Source organism: Pyrus communis, chromosome 1 (genome assembly GCF_963583255.1).
Source record: "Pyrus communis chromosome 1, drPyrComm1.1, whole genome shotgun sequence".
Lineage (NCBI taxonomy): Eukaryota > Viridiplantae > Streptophyta > Magnoliopsida > Rosales > Rosaceae > Pyrus > Pyrus communis.
In genome coordinates this window covers 14,936,802-14,955,728 of record NC_084803.1, presented here as the reverse complement: position 1 = coordinate 14,955,728, position 18,927 = coordinate 14,936,802, and the positions used below count along the sequence as shown (strand labels likewise).

The window sequence follows — 18,927 nt, the reverse complement described above, 5'->3', positions numbered from 1 at the left end:
TGTTATATTTGGAGCCGAATAAGTTTCGAAATTGGTAGATAGCATTTGAGTTTTATTCGAGAGAGATGATTGAAATCGTTGTTTACCAAATGCCTGCCTTGACACCAAAGATTAGACCAACCACAAGTTGATTAAAATTCCCAGGTGCCCCACAACTATCATGAATGTGTTTTCGTGAAAATCCGGAATTTACTCACACGATGAGTGATGTAGACACAAAGGAATATAAGACCCGGTGACAGCAGATTACATGACAGAATGTCGTAGCTCTTCGTAGAAACCAGACTGATTAAACGAAAATTAAAAATTAATTGATATTATGTGAAGAAAGCAAATTACATGATCAATCAAGCGCTCACACAACAGAATTATCATTCTTCTGATGAAAAGGCTCGATCATTGTTTTTTTTTTTAATGGTGCATCAATTTTTGAGCATGCTATACACTAGGTATAGAAAATGAGAACAAATTTACAGCTTGAATGTGTCAATTCCGAACAGGCAGGACCGGGCAGTATGACACTGGACCAAAATTGGATCGTCATCACTCTACCTGCTAGCCAAGTTTAAACGTCTTTCTGCACGTTCAAGACTAAGTTCATCTCGACATAAACGATGCCACAAATGATCTGCGTCATCATTCAACGATGCAATCTTAGCTATTTGCTTATGCAACGCCTCCAAGTTGACAAGTGGGGCAGTTGTTGGTCGACCATGAGTACACTGCAAAACAAATTTTTCATAGTTTTTCGATAAGCCAACATAAAAGCCTCTCCCAGGCACTACAAATTCACACTCACATCCATAAGGTGTCTCTTAGCCTCTAAAGATCACTTACTTGGAAACATAGAGAAGTCTGATTTAGCTCTTCAACAATGAGGTTACACTCGGAAGGAAGCAAGGAATCCCCAAACATAATTGCACCTAACAAGAGAAAGAGATTACATAAAAATCATAATTATTTATGTACAAGTACTAAATTCATATGTAAGAATAACATGTCTGGAAATTTGATATCAGGCATGAACTGTGTAAAGAGGTAAAAACAGTAAAAGGATATTTTGTCAGTATAATTATACCAACTCAAAGGTTGACTTTCCAGTTTCTGAATGAAAATACACTCGATGGAAAGGCCTTAATGGCACCAAGTTTAAGAATCTTTAGGTCCATATATTTGAACAAGGCTAGTTTGCCTCAAGGGAGAGCCTTGAGGTTCAGATTTACCTCTGCATGCTTTAGAATTTAGGATTCCAAGAACTGATGGCGGCGTTGTGGATGATCCATCTGTACCAGCAAGCTAAAGATTGAGCAGAAAGGTGTGTCAGGCATTAGTTAATTAAAGTTGAGGAATGATAAAGAACATCGACACAAGAAGAGAGGAAAGAAGTCCTAGAATTAAAGGCACGCTATACATTACCTGCTGAAGAAATTCCATAAGATCCGAGTCAGATCCCATTAATGTGAACATGTGAGAGGCAGTTTCATATCGTCATTACTTCAAACTAAACAAATGAAATAGAGATGGGTAAATGATCTTGGTTCAACATGTTTTGAACTAATAAAAAAGGTGAATGGAAGAGTTATAATTGAGAAGTGATGGGTGCTTCACCCCAATAAGTTTGACAGCTGTTGGCTGCCTGTGGAGGAGATTCAAATTCCTGCCAAAAATGGTTAAATCCCAAAATTCAGGGTACACGAACAATAATGTCTCAGAAAATACAATACAATTTCATAAATGAACCATGTAAGTAGTGTCTAACGTATCATGTTTTTGTAACACCAAGCATGAAAAGCAAGATGAGGTAAAAGAAGCAACAACATTTAATAGAAGAATACATACCAGTGAAATCAAACACTAGTACATGCACGTTAGACGCCGATTCATAACACAATTGTGTAACCGAAAACTCAAGATTGCTATTACAAGAATTTCAAATCCTTAGGTGCAGCCCAATATTCTTGTAGAGTTTATCTATCGACACTCAAATTAGCAATGCAGAAGCCTACGAAGTTAGTGTTATATTCATAACTTCATAATACTCGACACTGGCTGTAGTATCATACTCTTTTGTAAATGATAAATTCTTATTCATTAAGAAATTTTTTTTTTTGGTCAATTATTCAATAAGAAATATGCCGGGTAAGTCACGGAAAATACCTCTTGAAGGACCCTGAACCTTCAGCAAGTGTGTTTCAGAGCCAACCCCACCCTTCAACTGGTTTAGCATAGTTATACAGTAACTGGTAGCCAATCTCTGGCAGCACCTGAATTATGATTATAAGAACCAAAGAGTCAAGGAATGCAACCATTAAACTTCATTTAGCATCAGATACACTACAGACCAACTCTTGTTCAACATCCAGAAAAGTAATCGCCTTTGCTTCTCCTTCTCCAGATAACACCTAGGTAGTCCAACTGGTCACGTAAGCCAAAGTAGCAATATCATTTCCAACAGTTTAAACAGGAAAGATGCTAATACCTTCTGACGCAACTCCTCCAGCTGAATCCTTTCATCTGCAGCGTGCTATAGAAAAGAATTGCGCTCAAAGTTAGAACTCCAGCTACACTCGTGTGCAATTGAGACTTAGTATGAATGTAGCCAAAGTTTTATGAACAGCTGCATGTACCACATATTTACGCTTATGCATCTATTTTGAAGACATACAATTCTTTCTTATTCTGATAAAGTTTTTAAATGACCAAGATTTTCATTATCCTAAGTCTATTTCCTCCTCTCTGAAGGCCACTTTTGGGTAAGTAAAGAACGTGATCAGATACCTATTGCCTTAATCTATAAGCATGTAGGTGCCCCTTATTTTTAACAAGAAAATTAGTGCTGACTTACAGAAGAGCACAAGTCCCAAACCAAAACTTAAATACCACCCTGAAAAAATATACAACAAACGGACCTGGTCAATAACAGCAAGTGTAGTACCGGCCATAACTGCAATATATTTCTTATCCACCTGCCGAAGAACTCTGCAACCACTGAGGTAGTTCTTGTTGATAGATTGAGGAACTAACGAGTCAGCTGAGAGATGCAAGAATCCAGAAGAGATGTCAAGTATGTTTTGATCATGAAGAGCTTGTGTTTTACTTGAGTTCTGCATTATAAAAAAATTACATTTATAATTACAAGTTGATTAAGTGGATGCAAACTTTTGTGGCAAACAAGTATAGCGATGATCCCATCTTGACTCTCCAGCAACAACTATCCATATACACACACACATATCATTACTCACCATGACCTGGGGACAACAATTCCTCCATTTAGTCCCATGGTTCAGGGAATCTTGATCCTTGGAGATAAATTCTGAAACAGGGCAAGGATTAGCTAACATTATTTTGTCCAATAAATGATAACGACGTAATTTTATATAATAAGCATTCAAGTATTGATTGCACTTGGTGCATAATAAACATACAAGATACTGGCCAATAAGTATTGCGGTCTAGTGGTATTCCTTTTCACTTGTAAGTGAGAGGTCTTAGGTTCGATTCTCGCCAAAGGCGAATTTGAACCTCATTATTGCTAGCCCATTGTGAGGCTAAGCCAAACCCCCTCCCCCTTACTGTAGATAATATCGTTTGTTCAAAAAAAAAAAAAAACATGCAAGATACCTTTAATTGGAGCAGTAGCTTGAATGTCAGACCATGTGGACTGTTCAAACATTTCAACTTCGTTAATCTTGTTTACACCAGCCTCTATATCTTGAGATTTCTCAATATCTGCTCTGAAAGAAAATTTGACAGTTGAGAGGATAAAGTCAATAAATTAAAAGAAAATATGATGTGACGGGAAAATAATTGAAGTTCAAGTACCTGGTGTCTCTAGTGGGAAATCCTCGACAGAACTTGGCTTCAAATTTAGATGGTAACCACCAGAAGGTTGATGGAGATCCTTCATCTTGCTAACTTCTTCACAAAAGGTGTATTAGCTAGTCTGAATCGATATCAGCTACCGAGGTTTAATAATGCCCGTCAACTGCATTAATATCAGAGACAGGTTCAAAATCCAAATAGGTGTTTTGGGATAGGGAGGTCAAAGCGCACCAATCATTATTTAAGGTCTTTTGGCAGGACCCAACTCTACATCAATAACCAAACTTTCTTCATAAAACAGCTCCTCATAGTGTGGGAGTGACTTTATTAAAGGTCTTGACAAAGAATCGAACTCTGTAGGCAGGTCAAATTTTGTTACAAATCTGGTTAAGGGCCGAGCGGTAGATTCCTCTTCTGGCCACAAAGTCCTTGAAAAGAAATCAAAACCCTTGCTGCCATCACTTTCTGGAATTTGTACACTGTTATAAGATCCGCCCTGCCTTCTCTTGTTCCGAAGCCATCATTTTGATATCTGGACCCGTCATCCACACACAAATCCCTCTTGTATAGAAACCTTTCTTTTGAGGAACAATTCTTGAGGAATGGCTGTACTAAATACTCTACACCGCTATCAAATTCATGATGATCATAAGATACTCTACTAGTTGCTGAATCAATGCCAACACTGGAATCAACTTTAAAGGGTTCATCTTGCCATTCTGAGCTAAAGATATTGTCCTCCACATTACTGGATCTTTCTGCACCACTGGATCTATTCTCAAGGATATAATCTTCATCAGAGAAACGTTTGATATCTGACTTCCAAAAATGGTCTTCCTTCTTTTGAGTTGTTACCATGCATTTGTCTAGAGTATCATCCCATGATTGAAAAGAATATGCAGTATGAGAACTAAATTCAATCCCAATATTTGCCCTTGGAAATTGAAGGCTTCAGTATATTCAAATGGCTTTCTGACGTATCTCTTCTGAGATGTATGGTTGTCTTCTTGAATTAACATATCCAAAAGGTCGGGAGAAGCCTGACAACTTTTCCTGCTCTTTCTTTTCCCGAACTTAGAGAGTTCTGACAAATCTCCATCGAGTAAATCTAGCAAGAGAAAGGATATGAGCCAAGGAAAAACTGAACCAAAGTAACATCTTTTAACTCCATAGCACAAAAATGAATTGAAGAAACTAAAAGATGGGACACATATTCATTTCACAGTGTCAAATGAAAATGGGAACAAAAATTCTGTTCCTTACGTTCATCTGCAGATTTAATGTTGCCACCTTTCTTCCGCATTTGATCTTCTTCTAAAATATCACCTCCATGACAACCAGATTCCCTAGAAATATCCTAGAGGTTAATACGCTTTTAAAAAAACATTATACCAAAATAATGTTCCATTAATATGTCTTCACACCAACAAAAGTGAAAGAAGCTCTCAGAAACAAGCCAGGGGTAAAGGTGTATGTACCATCAGGCATCTTTTTCGTCCAGAAGTTCTTAATGGCATTATCAATAAAGGCGAGTACCTGAACCCAATCCTGGCCAAAGTGAAGAAGTGAGAGAAGAACAAGAAGCATAAACATTCAGCAGATCGTATATGATACATAGATCACAACTCAAAGTAAAAAAGGAAAGTTACCTTAAACTCCAAATATGTCTTTGATGATTCAAAGGTTAAATCATAGAATGTATGGGGACAGCTTAAATTCAAAACATAAGCTGTGAATGCCTTAGGCCTACTTCGCTTCCCATTTTTAGACCCATCAATAGCCTTCCCTGGATCCCAGAATTGAAAACTATTGACCAGCTGATTAAGCAATTTATGAATTGGCCCTTTGCAAACGAACCGTGAGTTAATATCTGCCAGTGTCAAGGTCAAGAACAAAATATAACTCATCTCTGACCTAACACACTCCTTCTATAACTTGGTAAATATTCTCCAAAATATGGACATGGATACAGACATACTGGAAGGCCTGCAAAATAGATGTTTCAAGAATAAGAAACAAGGATACTAATATTTAAAAAAGTACAAAATAATCTACATCATTCATATAAATCTACCTTATCAGCAAGGTTATTGCAAGGAGTAGGAAGTATCCAGAAAGTTCTAATCTGCCATCACTTATGTTCAATTCATGAAGAGCATTGGAGACCTCAGTCCCAAAAGTCCTTTTCAATAGTATCAAGGGAGAGGGAGAAGGAATTGTACGAAGAAGCTCATCCTCACTACATACATAGTGGTGTAAGCAAGTTAATAAAGAAAGAAATAAATAACAACAACTGTACATTTTTCAACAAGAAAATGTGTTTAGAAGAAACCCTTCAATGTCTACAACTTTGAAGGAAACATTTGAGTGCACAAGGGCGATCCGATGTACACATTTGTTGACAAAGTGCAATACTTTCTTGGGGCTTCCAGTTTGTAATGGAAATCAAAGGGCAGATCAACTCAGTTTATTTCATTGCACTACCATGTTTAAGGCAGCTGAAAGCAATCTTATATAAACCACATAAAGAAAACAAAATGGTTCAGGATTGGCACCTGGATTGCATGTACTTCCTCCGAACTGGTTGATTGTAAAACAGATCACAAACAACAACTACAAGGACAACCAAGTGATTAATCAAATTCTTAATGTAGGTGGAATTATCCAGGGAAAACGCCAATAAGCATTTATCCTGGGTAATGTAACAGAACCCATCAAAGTGCTCATGGTTGATAACCTTCAATGAAATCATTTCCATAAACAAAGATGCAACATTAGAAAGTTTGACAAGCTTATATCAAGACAATAGGAACAGTAATAGGTCGGTACCTGTAGTACCCACATCCTTCCTGTTATCATCTATTCCAAGATACAAACATTTCCATCCCTATGAAAAATAGAGGAAAAGTCAACCAGAGAAAAACTTGCACAAAGGCCTAGAGCAATTCTGTTATGAACAACACCCAAAACAGTAACAAGCACAGACCTTCATAACTTTTCGATACCCATTTGCTCTCCCAGAAGCTTTCGTCAAGATTTCTAACAATGGCACGTTGGAAATTGAAGCCAACGCTTCTCCTTGGAAACCAAAGCTCCCGGTTGTAGCATTTGCCTCAGTAGAACAATCAAACTTTGAAGTCGCCGTTTACAACAAAATATAGCACACATCATTTATGACTGGCTACCAAAGTCACACAATATACACCAATCCAAGTCAGGCAAACTATAGTTCACTATCGTCTAGTATCATCGACTATAAAAGCATTAAAAGGGAAAATGAGAAGTTTACCATATCTTTCTCCCACCAGCACCAATCCATCACGAGTAATCCCGCGTCCTTCAAGTAACATTAACAAAATTTATCCAAGGCACGAAAAACGGAACATTCTGTAGATTATAACCGAAAGAGGAAGATCAGCACTGACCATCATATAGCATGTCCCAACACCTACGAAAACCGATACCTGAGACCATAAACAAACAGTTGTGAAGCTAATTAACTTTTTTGCCATCGTTACTACTTAAAACGACTTAATTACACATTTAAATGGCATAAAGCAATTACCTTCGTTGCGCCGGCATCCAAGCTACTGAAAATCAGCTCCTCCACAACGCTAGTCAGGTCGTGCAGAACAACTCCAGAGCGCATCGAGCTACGCACCGCCCCCGGCAACGGCTTTACGCCCCTCATCGAGACCTACAACGACGACAATTTCCAATCATTTAACTTACAGAAAACGAAAAATTGTTACCTTCTTCAATTTTCCCGCACTTTCTCGGCAACCAAACAGAGACGAGGAAAATGTATTGGCGAATTGAAATGCTCCGTAGCTTACCTGAGAGAACGAAATCGGAAAATTAGGGGTCTGGGCTTTAGGTAGGACGACGTCGTTTGGATGATCAGACGACGGTTCGGAGCTCACCCACTTCGCGGGTTTGGGAAAAAAAAAAAAAAAAAAAGGCGGTTCAGTGTCAGACTGTAGTTAACTGAATCTTTAACCGCCGTTTGCGCGTGTGACGACCCGTGAAGTTTGAGCGGGCTTTGATAATCTTACACGCGGCATGGCCTACGTGAGTCACAGTTGGAACGTCGTTGGCTGATAGTAGCAACCCTAACACGTGGCGCTTGAGGGGTATATGTCTGCTTCTATTTATTTTATAGGCGGTCTCCGGATTCCTTTCATCAAATCTACCAAATCAATCAATTTGGACCTTTAAAATTTGATTTAACGATTATAAATAGAAGATTCCTTTAAAAATTATAATAACTTTAATCGTTAGATTAAACTTAAGAGTCTCAATTAAGTGATTGGATAAATTTGATGAAAGGAATCCTTTCCTTTTATAGAAGACTGATGGGCGACATGTAAAAGTATTCCGCAGGTAATGTAATTCACAGATTCAAGCAGTCGTTATCCTTTTCACTTGAAGTTGATGTCTTCAGGTAAATTACGAATCTACCCCTATATTTATTTATGTTCATACAAGATATATAGATATATATTTATTAAATAAGAGTAACACTAACCAAGTTCTTTGTGATAAAAATAAATATCTAAATTAATAAATAAGAGTAACACTCTCCTTGTTAAAAATTAAAAAAAATTAGGACATGGGTAGATGAGTAATTTACTTAAACCCAACATGCTCAAGATTAAGTTTAGTTAGTATCCAATGTCCATCAAGTTAGGATTTGGACAATACAACATTATTCAATTAACCACCACCTAAAACAAAAATCAGTCATGATTACATTACATACCCTTTCAACAAAAAAAAGAGGGACTAAACCCTAAATCAACCAAAACCTTACTAATCTATCCAAGTCGGTCCAATCCAAATTACTCACTGCTAATCAGGTTAGCCAATCACTTGTAACTCAGTTGGTCAAGGTTCGAGTTTGAATCTATTAAAAAAGAAAACTAATTAATTCGGTTAATAACAAACTTGAGAAAAGATGAACTTGGCATTCATAAATGAATTAATATTAGTTCATAAATTATCTGTTATCTTACAATTTAATGTTAATTTTTTGTTCGATTCTAATATTATAAAATATGTGTCAAAAACATAAAGTGACAAAATTTTTATAAAGAATCTCACTTTTAAGACATTGTTTAACATTTGTCATGGAATGAATAAGCAAAAGCATGAATGCATGGTGATGCCATGGTGGCATGAGATGACGAGAAAGTGAGTAAATTGGGGGTAAAAATAAGAAATAAAAATGGTGGGTTTAATTGTGGGGATTTTGGGATTCTAGAACCAGAACCAGAACCAATCGAAATTATATATATATATACATACATACATATATATATATATATATATATATAAGGGGAACAAACAACATCTTCCATTTTTCTTCCACCACCCTGATTTTTCTTCCACCTCTCTCCCCCTCTCTGAAAACCCTAATTACAGCTCTGCCGTTTTATCTCTCTCCTTTGTCTCAAGGAGACGAGACAAATTTTTAGCAATAAGGTCAGGTATTTTTTTTGCTTGCCCTCCTCTCTCTGTTCTGATCATTTTGTATTGAATTTTGATAGAATTATCGGTAATGGCAGTTGAAACTTGCATTGATTTGTTGAATTCTAGTGAATTGAGCTTTGTGGGATTACGGATTGGTTCGGATTATTGTCCGTTTGTTTGCCTGCTTCCGATCTTGTTTGTTTGATTAATTTGAGTTGGTGTGTTTGAATTTTGCTGTGATTGTGATGCTTATGATTCAGCTGCCTTGTTGTTGTTGTTGAATTGTTGGATGCGGTTTTGATTAAGTTTCGTTTGTTTCTCGGGAAAATTTTGAGGGTTGGATAAGGGCAAGGTAATTTGTGGTTTTCCGGTTGTTTTTCATTATCTTAAGTTACTAGGATGATTGAGGAAGAAGAAGGGAACTCAATTTAGCTATGTAAATTCCCAGGACTTAGTCGAGGTTATTGTGGTTTAAGTTTTATTGAAAATTTAAGCCACCAATTTGTGTATTTTGATTTGAAGTTCCTTTCTTTTCATCCGGGTTTTTTCACCAGTAAACAAACGATTTGTGTATGTTGATTTGATTTCGGATTTGGGTTTAGTAGGCCTTAGTAGGCCGCAACATTTTTAGGGTTTTTCTATTTGGGTATTTCATGTATCAAGTACTTATCTTTTCATCGAAACTTGATTTAATTCTTATTGTTATGTAGATGGTGTGGTCATTTCCCCTCTGTGGAGAGTAATTATCATTGCAGTGTAAAAGGGGTATACTGGAAGCGTACCGATGGAGGCAAACATCTGTGATGTCAATCATTTGGACGCTGATGTCCTTCTGCCTCCACGAAAGCGTCTGCTTGCTGGATTGAAGAAACAGAGTCCGGAGGGTGATAGTGCTGCATGGCTGTCTCTAGTTGCTACTTCAGCTGCAGCTGCAGATTCAGCATCAGCTTCGGCTTCTGCATCTTCTTCTTCTTCTTCTTCGCATTCTTCAAGTGAATTTAACACTCGCCTCAACAGTATATTGAGTTCTCATAACTCTAATCTTTCGCCCGAGGAGCTGGTAGAGGTCTCGAATTCGGCTGCTGCTGCTGCAGCGAAGGCTGCAGAGGTTGCGAGAGCTGCAGCTGAGGAAAAAGCTGCAATAGCTGCAAAGGCAGTGGCTGCAGCGAAGACTGCTTTAGATTTGGTTGCCTCTTTTTCCGAAGAGGCAGCAGGCAAGGAAAAACACCTGAAAAAGAACAAGCTGAAGAAGCATGTTCCAGTTCAGCTCTTGTACAAAAAATACCAACCAATTGAAAATTGTAAGAAGGACGAAGAGTTGGCCCGGAAATTGCACAGAGCTATAAATAGCTCTCCGAGAATTACGAAGAATTCATCAAGTGCTGACGGCAAGGGTCATAAACACAAGAAGCCTAAAATTTCACATGGTTCCGAGAAAGTTAGGGTTCCCAATGGGGTAATTGTATTGGAACAGAACCCAGCATATACTTGCAATGGACATTCTGTAGCAGATAAGGTCAACGTTGAAGGCACCATCCAAGACGTGTACGAAAATGGTGGACCTGATAGAGTTGGTCGAATGGAGATGGATAATGGAGAAGCAGAATCAAGTCGTACGAAGGAGAAAAATTGGGATGGTGCGAGTACCACCGGTAAAAAGAGGGGAAGAGTGAAGCTAAAAAAGTTGCCGTTGAGCAATTGCACCTTCAGGGATCAAGCAAATCTGAAAGAAGATACGGATGCAAGAGGCTCCCCATTGATTGACATGAACATGGGTAACCCTACTGCCGCAAAGAAGCCTTTGTTCCCTGTGGAGTCTTCTGCCGATAGTATGCTGCCAATTGAAGCCACACCGGTGTGGAAATGCAAGGATTTCAAGACTCCGGCGTGCATGAATCAAAACAAAGTCATGCAATCTTGATGTCGAAACGATATTGTTGTGACAGGTGAGGTATGAGGTAGGATTGGATAGCTGAGGTAGGATTCACGATTTCACGTCTTATAGAAAACGGCCTTATTTCATTACCCTTTTTTCTTCTGCTCGTTCTGGGTTTGTAATGAACTTGAAACTGACTACTTGTAAATTTAGATGTTACATTACTTGCATCCGCCGTGGTTTACCCGCTCGTCTGAATCGCCTGTTGCTCGTGAAGCTGAGATAACAGGGATGCAATTAGAATGTCCAGTGTTTTGTTGATATGTTGCACAATAATTACTGCTGGTGTGCTCATAGATGTAAACAACTCTCATTGTCTTTGGTAATTATATTCATTTGAAATTTTTACTGTCTGAGATTGTTGTTTCATGAAACTAATGAAGTGGGTTAATTCTTTCCATGAATGGGGTAAATTCTTACAGTAATTATGAAGTGGGGGTAAATTCTTTCCATAAATGCAGAGCATTTATCATGAAATCAATGAACTAATCCTCTTTGATCTGCTAAGTTAGGTACTATGCTGTTGATGATCCGATCTTGGAGATGCTGTCGGAAATCGGAATATAAAAAAGAACAATGATTGTCCTTCGATTAATGTTAAACCCCTGTTTACTTTTTATAATGGAGGTGTTTAATAGTGATCTCATTTAGGTTTGGCCTTAAACGAGTTGATTAGAAAAGACGATCGGTTCTCGACATTTGGCAGTATCAGTTTTCGGCAACTGAACTTCGTATGATACATACTTTTTTCCGGTTACATTGAAGGAATTCGAACCCTAAATTCATCATGAAAGCAGCAATTTAAACATTGTCTTGTTTTTCGTATTACAATGAATGAAAATTTTAGAACAGATCGAGATTTATAACTATGAACCCTTAACCAATAATTGAATGACTAAAGATTTAATAGTTATGAATATCGATTTACATTATCAGCCAGTCTATGCTAAAAAGGAAAATTCCATATTGAATTAGTAGTACAGTTCCACACTGTGGGATTCTCTTCCCTTCAAAATTTTCTCTCCTTCAATCTTCTCCTATTTGAACAGTCGGTCACGATTATCAACATCTTGTTTTGACTTCTTTTTATTTTTATTTTTATAGAAAGATAAAAATGAAAGTGAAAGAGAAATAAAGGGGATGAGAGAGGAGAAAATAACTAAAACTAACCTTAAAGAGCAAGGCTAAAATACTTCTAAAACGCCTAAAATAATATTATACCAACCAATCCAACAGCCACCTAAATCTCAAAAAAAATATTGGGCAGGAGCTCACTGGAGAGAGCTGAGTTCGGGGTGTGGCATCCACCCGCCAGAGAGGAACTCAAATGTAGGTGTTTCATTTACTGGCGAGTAAGATGTAGGAAGATTTTCACTTTGAAAATTTCTAGTATGTTTGGGTACATTTTAAACATTGAGATTTTCAATTGTTAGTGTTAACACTCAAATTGTAAGGTTAACAAACTTAACTAAATGGCCTTGCACGATGAGCTAAAATTAAATGGACTCAAGGATACACGTGGCTTACTCCTCAAAATTAGACTACATCCATTGTGTTGCTTTTAATATATTGATTTCAAGGCTAAATAGTGCTTGGCTAATACATTAACTCTATTCTCTCTGATTCGTCTGACCCCCATAATGGAGGTCTCTACCCCTTTATATAGGCCTTACCTTCTTGAGGTCTCTCAAACTGACGTTCAATGTGTCAACCACTTGTACTGGCTTACTAACAACTTTTCACCTATTTGGTCATGCCTTCGTCAGCAAAGTGACATTCTAGCAGTCAGATGACATGTCTTTTTAAGACCCAAGTGGCTCGAGCATCCCACTCGAACCTCAGTTACTCTACCTCGCTTTGCTAGGCACTACCCCAATTGCCCTTACGTCCCATCTTAGGTCTCTACTGTTGTCTGCACGTTGTTGAATGGTATGAGTAGCACTTGAGTAGTTATGTCCTTGAAGACTTGTGGCATAAAGCTGTCAACATGCCCACGCGTTTTGCATGGTCAGGTAATCCTTCTTTTGTCCTGGTTAGCCTAAGCACAAGGGCCGCCCCTCTTCAAACTCTATAGGCCTTGGGCTTCTTGGTCTTTCCTAGGCTTATGTCATTGGGTGGGCCTAAAAGGGCTAGCGTTAACCGTTAGATCCTTAATCAACAACCTAGTAACCAGACCTAACATTAAATGGATATATTGTTAGAGCATCTCCAGTAGAAAGATGCAAATCCGAAATATCAAAATCACATTTATATTTCATTCTCCAATGGTTATCTTCTAAAAATGGATAAAAAAAAAAATTTATATTTACATTTTATTATACTCATTTTACCTTCCACACTTCATGTTAATTTATATCTTTTGATCATCTTTAACTCATTCAATCCAACGTCCAAAATTGAGAAGGTGTTGAAAATTAATAAATCGCCCTATAAATATTTTACTCATTCGTTATAAAGCTTTTCAGCCGACATTTCGCATCTCCGTATCCCTAACGTATACTACAAATTAAAAAATCATGATGTCAGTACATTGCCATAGTTAATAGTTTCAGAAGTTGCTGTTGTACGTCTGCAGTAACAAAAGACAGAGGCATGAAACCTTTATATTTCCGAAGTGGGCCCGCTGTATGTTGGGTGCAGTGACCACACTTGGGTATTTTTTATTTATTTTTTTAATTCATCGATATTTTTATACTAAAAAGAGAAGAGTTTGGTAAAATCATATAATAAACAGCCTAATTTGAATCGAATTCATTATCTATAAAATTCAAACTTAAGACCTTTTATTCCAAGTGAAGAGAAGTACCGACTGACATATTGTAATACTAAATGGTTATTTGGGTTTTCTTATTCCAAGTGAAGAGAAATACCAACTAACAGATCGTAATACTAAATGGTTATTTGGATTACACACGTAAAACGTAACTTTTAGATGCAAAAAATAATAAAAACTCATTTCATTTGTCAATTGATTTGTTATAAATCAATTTATTTATTAATGTTTGGGACCAGCCCGCCCACTTCCCACCCGATCGAACAATCGAAAAGATAAACGAACATGTACCGGTGGAACGTTACGTCACATAAATAAAAAAGTACGAAGTTGTTGTAGTTTCATCTTCCATTCTCAAGAAATTAGGAATAGGATTAGAGAGCAAAACAAAAGTCAAGAAAGGATTAAGAAATCTAAAACCCTAAATCAAGAAGGAAAGTCATCAATCATCATCAGTATACAGGGTGTGGGAACACATACATGTGTATACAAGCCACCAGGGGTATATATCCAAAACGACAGTCGAATTCTCTATCGAATTTTTTGACGTTGTTTTTCTCACAAAAATCGTTACTAATTTACAACTCTTATAGTTATAGTTAATAAAAAAATAATGATTCTTATTAGTCGAGTAACAAACAAAATTAAATCGCAATCAATAGGGTCGTACGTGCGTGCGGAGTGGAGTTGTTCGGAAGCCTTAGAAATGGTGTGGTAGGTGTTGCCAGCATCGTCATCCTTCAATCTTTTTCTTCACTTGCCAACCTTCACATGCGGGTTGCTCATCCCAACATTCACCTTTTCCACGTTTGACTTGCTTTTCGTCTCGATCTGGTTCGAAGTACTGCGATTGATCCACGGATGTTGCAGGCACTGCTGGGCCGTTGGCCGCTTCTCTGGTGCGAAGTCGAAAATTGGACAAAGGAACTCTGCAAACTCCCGAGCATCGGTCTCAGAAAATTTGTACCTATCCATCAGTATTTTATCAAGTGACCAAAACTTCAGCCTTCGGATTCTCTTTAGATCACCATGTCGGTCAAAGAAGTCCTTGGAACGAGCTCCGCTAATCGCTACCTGAAAACCCAAGCATAAGAGACGAATGGCATCAGACGAATGGCTTGGAGAAATATACGTGCGATGAAGGATTAAAATATCACCTTTCGAGGCATCTTTCCAAGGAGTTCCATCATCAATGCAAGGTGGTCCTGAAATCAATCCAACAAATATTTCGATTGCAAACCAGTAAGCACAAGGCAGAGGGAAATAGAGTACTCTCTACAAAACATGACCAATAGCACAAATTTGACAAACTTCAAGTAATTCACAAGAAGTAAAGACAGTCGATAACATTAACCAAATTCAAAATGTTAAATTGTTCGTAGAGAGAAATTCCCATCTACATGTATTAGAATTATCTTGGGAGCTGGGGTTCAAAGCTTTTAAAAGGCAAAAAATGGGGTTTATTCAATTTTCAAATATGGAAAAACGGAGAATATTTATAACTTTTTTTTGCGACAAATTCGTCAGTATGCTATACAAACATTCACGACATTGTAATAAAACTTTAATACAATGGTGTAAAAGTGAAACCATCTTTACCTCATCCTCACTAAAGCCTTGTCCCACCTTTGGAGCGAACAACATGTCGCCAGTCGCAAGTTCAAATGCAGTGCAGGCAAATGACCACATATCAACTGGGTATGAGTAACCAGATCGCAGTATAACTTCAGGAGCTCTATACTGCCTTGTTTGAATCTCTTCTGCAAGTTGCTTGTTGGCCCAACATCCATTTCCGAAATCAACAACCTTGCACTTTACATCAATCCCATCTAGGTTTCTTTCAGGCTTGGGAGGTTCATTACCTCCCATAGATTCTCTTCTCAACGAAATCTTAGCAACTGCCCTCCTTGCCCTCCTTTTCAACTTTTTCTCAATAAGAGTCATGGTGGCTCCACCGTTTAGGTTCCCTTCAGGTCTTTCTAGAATTGGTGTGGGGCCAGCCCTGACTGGATCTTTGGCAGGATCGATGGTGTTACAAAGAAGGATGTTTTCGGGTTTTAGGTCAGTGTGGATGATACCAAGTTCTCGATGCAAATAGTCGAGACCTATCAATATGCATTTGCAGATCTCCCTAACTTTAGTTAATTTAAGGCCTTTGTAACGGTTATGCTTGATCAGCCGAAGTAAGCTATCACCAAGAAATTCAAGGACCATGCACTGATGCTGCCCGTTTGGGCCTGCGTGCTTAAAATGGTCAATCAGCCGCACAACACACTTGGAGTGCGTGGGGTCACCGTCTGCGATATTGGAAAGAATTGCAATCTCATGAAGAGCAGCTTGAGCAAACTGCGCTGCACTTTTCTGAATCTTAAGAGCAACGTACGTCTAAGAAATGCAAAACAGACATAAGATGACGCAACAATCGGATTAACTGAAGTAACATATTATTCTTTCCTTCGAATCATCTACTTCATGCAGATGCATGGAGCAACGAAAGAGCCAAAAATGGAAGTAGTGAACCAAAATTTACAATCGTAACACGAAAACACGGAGAAATTATGCATTCAGCATTACTGCATATACAGAACATATGAAGATAATGTATTGTTGACAAAAATTAAATCTTCAGCCTATATCCAAAGGTGATCAAATATCGAAACGAAAACAATCTAAAAGGGTTGAAAATTAAATCAAATCATACATCAACAATAAAAAATGCATGGAAAAATGCAAATTCGAATAGATTAAGGAAGATCTTAAACATTTAAGTATCAGAATATACAGAAAAATGCTAAAGTCGATAAACAAATGTAAATTATAAATGAAAAGCAAATAAATTTCCCGATTTACATGTAATCCAGAAAAGATTTCATACCAATAACTAATAATAAGGAGAAACATTTAATGACACAAAAAAAATGAATGAAACGAAGAAGAAGCTTGGCTTACAGAGGTGGTGGTGTCGTAAGCGAGCCAGACGGTGGAGAACTCACCCCAACCCAGCTTCCTCTGCGCCACGTAGCGGCCGCCGTTGAACTGATCGCCGACCCTGACGGCGTGGTAGCCTCCTTTCCTGTAGGAGTCGATGCCCTCATCGTCCTCCTCCGACCCGGATGAAGATGAGCACGACATGGCGTTTGATCAACAGGGTTTCCTTCCTCTCCCGATCCAAATTCGAACTGGGTTTCCTGAATCCGAACCCAACAATCGAAAAGCAACGAGCTTTTCTGCGATTTCGACAATGGAAGGCGATTTGAAATGATGGGTAAAAGCTAAAAATGGGAAGTTTGCTGGATTTGAATCGACGACTCCGTTGCAATGAGAAAGGAGACTCACCCACTCTTCCTTGTGTTTCTCTCTCTACTTTCTCTGTCTATGTCTGAGATTAAAATGGAGGATTGTGTGGTCTTCAACAGGAAGCCTTCCTCTCTCTCTCTCCCTCTCTCCCGTCTGATGTCTCTCCACTATTTTCTCTTTGCTTTCCTTCTTTTTTTTTTTTTTTCCAGTCGGTTGCTATTGCTGGCACTTTCCCTGGGTGCGGTGGGTCTTTCCGAGGAACATGGGTGTTTTTCTCATTTTGCCCCTTCGTGATGGGGACTTTTTTACGACTCCGAATTTAATTTTTAATTGTTAACGGATAAACGTTGGAATAATTAGTTAATAATAAAAAAAAACTAATAAAAATATTTTCAAAATTTTAAGTTTTAATGATTAGGATAAAATAAAAAGTAGAGTGAATAGTAACATGATTGATTTTTTAGTGTAAAAATATGATTTTTCGTTAAAGTGAACAGTATTATGAGTTTTTCATTAAACTTTCCTTAGTAGTATTGTTTAGTAATATTACGATTTTTTAATTGTAAACGAAAAATTTAAATTTGACTCACATGAATGACGATGACATATCATATTTGTATAGAGTTTAATACTTAAACAGAAGCTGACTTTTGTGTGGCTCAATATCTACAAAGATATACAAATATACTTCATCTTCTATATCTTATACTTTAAAATATTACACTACTTTTTTATTGTGATGGTGTCAACTTACAAAATTGGAGATTTTAGGTTTTTGATTTGTTTGATGGGAAATGACTAAAAAAGAAGATGAGTAAGAGGTGGCAATATAAGGGGGATTGGGTGGTTGTACTCATTAGGTGGAGTGAAGTGATCGATTTTTATGTGGAGTTGGAAAGGGGTTGATGATGGTTTGATGGGTGTTAGCCACCTGCTCAATAATCTTTTATTTCTTTATGGCTATTCCCTTTTCTAATAAAGTCTAAATCCTGAAATATTTGGGGCGGTACAAGTCCTTGTTTGGTTTATCCTTTGTTCCAACAAGAGATATATGATCATGAGTAGAAATTCAATTCAGGATGTCGACGTAATTTTGTTTACGAGTTAATCTACAAATTCTGTTGTATGTTGTTGTGTTGAGTAATTAAAACCGTAGGTGTCAACAAATCTAATAAAGTATACCCTATTAGTTTGGTGTGCGATGATGTAAAGATAAGAGAATCTCACATTAATGAAGGGAAAAATATTGCAAAGGCTTATAAAAGGTTTAACTACTTCCCATATTGGCAATTAGTTTTATAGTGGAATCTCAATTTTTTTTCATGGTATCAGAGCATATTGTCTTGCGTCTAAAGCCTAAGGATCACTCGTGTTCCATGTCACTTAATTTTTGTTGTCCATATGTTAGGTTTGAAAATTTGTTACACGTAAAGTCGTTATGTTGAGAGTATTAATTTCACATTGACAAATACTTACATGTAATTAAATTAATTATCATATGATTTTGTAACGAAGCTCGGTCAACCAGTCTCTTGGCCATAACAAGAACCTTATCCTGCCCATGCAGTCAATTAGTAATTTGAATGATTGATACGCAACGTGACTAAGAGTCCATAATTTCTGG

At 37.5% G+C, this 18,927-nt stretch overlaps 2 protein-coding genes and 1 pseudogene across 3 annotated transcripts; 1 reads left to right on the top strand and 2 right to left on the bottom strand.

The window, feature by feature from the left end:
• Positions 1-291: 291 nt before the first annotated feature.
• LOC137709486 (DNA mismatch repair protein MLH3-like) lies at positions 292-7,516 on the bottom strand (annotated as a pseudogene).
• A 1,627-nt stretch (positions 7,517-9,143) lies between these two features.
• On the top strand, positions 9,144-11,586 carry LOC137744477 (uncharacterized). 2 transcript variants are annotated; one of them, XM_068484285.1, is made up of 2 exons: positions 9,144-9,309; positions 10,008-11,586. In XM_068484285.1, the coding sequence occupies exon 2, from the start codon at positions 10,082-10,084 to the stop codon at positions 11,216-11,218; it is 1,137 nt and encodes a 378-aa protein (XP_068340386.1). In that variant the 5' UTR covers positions 9,144-9,309; positions 10,008-10,081; the 3' UTR covers positions 11,219-11,586. The 2 variants fall into 2 exon arrangements, with proteins under 2 accessions (XP_068340386.1, XP_068340388.1); XM_068484287.1 differs by having other exon boundaries at positions 9,144-9,314.
• A 2,846-nt stretch (positions 11,587-14,432) lies between these two features.
• LOC137739243 (uncharacterized) lies at positions 14,433-17,497 on the bottom strand. Its single transcript, XM_068478801.1, has 4 exons — positions 16,956-17,497; positions 15,606-16,391; positions 15,164-15,211; positions 14,433-15,080 (listed from the first exon to the last, which is right to left on the bottom strand). Exons 1-4 carry the CDS (start codon positions 17,136-17,138, stop codon positions 14,760-14,762), a joined length of 1,338 nt encoding a protein of 445 aa, XP_068334902.1. The 5' UTR covers positions 17,139-17,497; the 3' UTR covers positions 14,433-14,759.
• Positions 17,498-18,927: the final 1,430 nt, after the last annotated feature.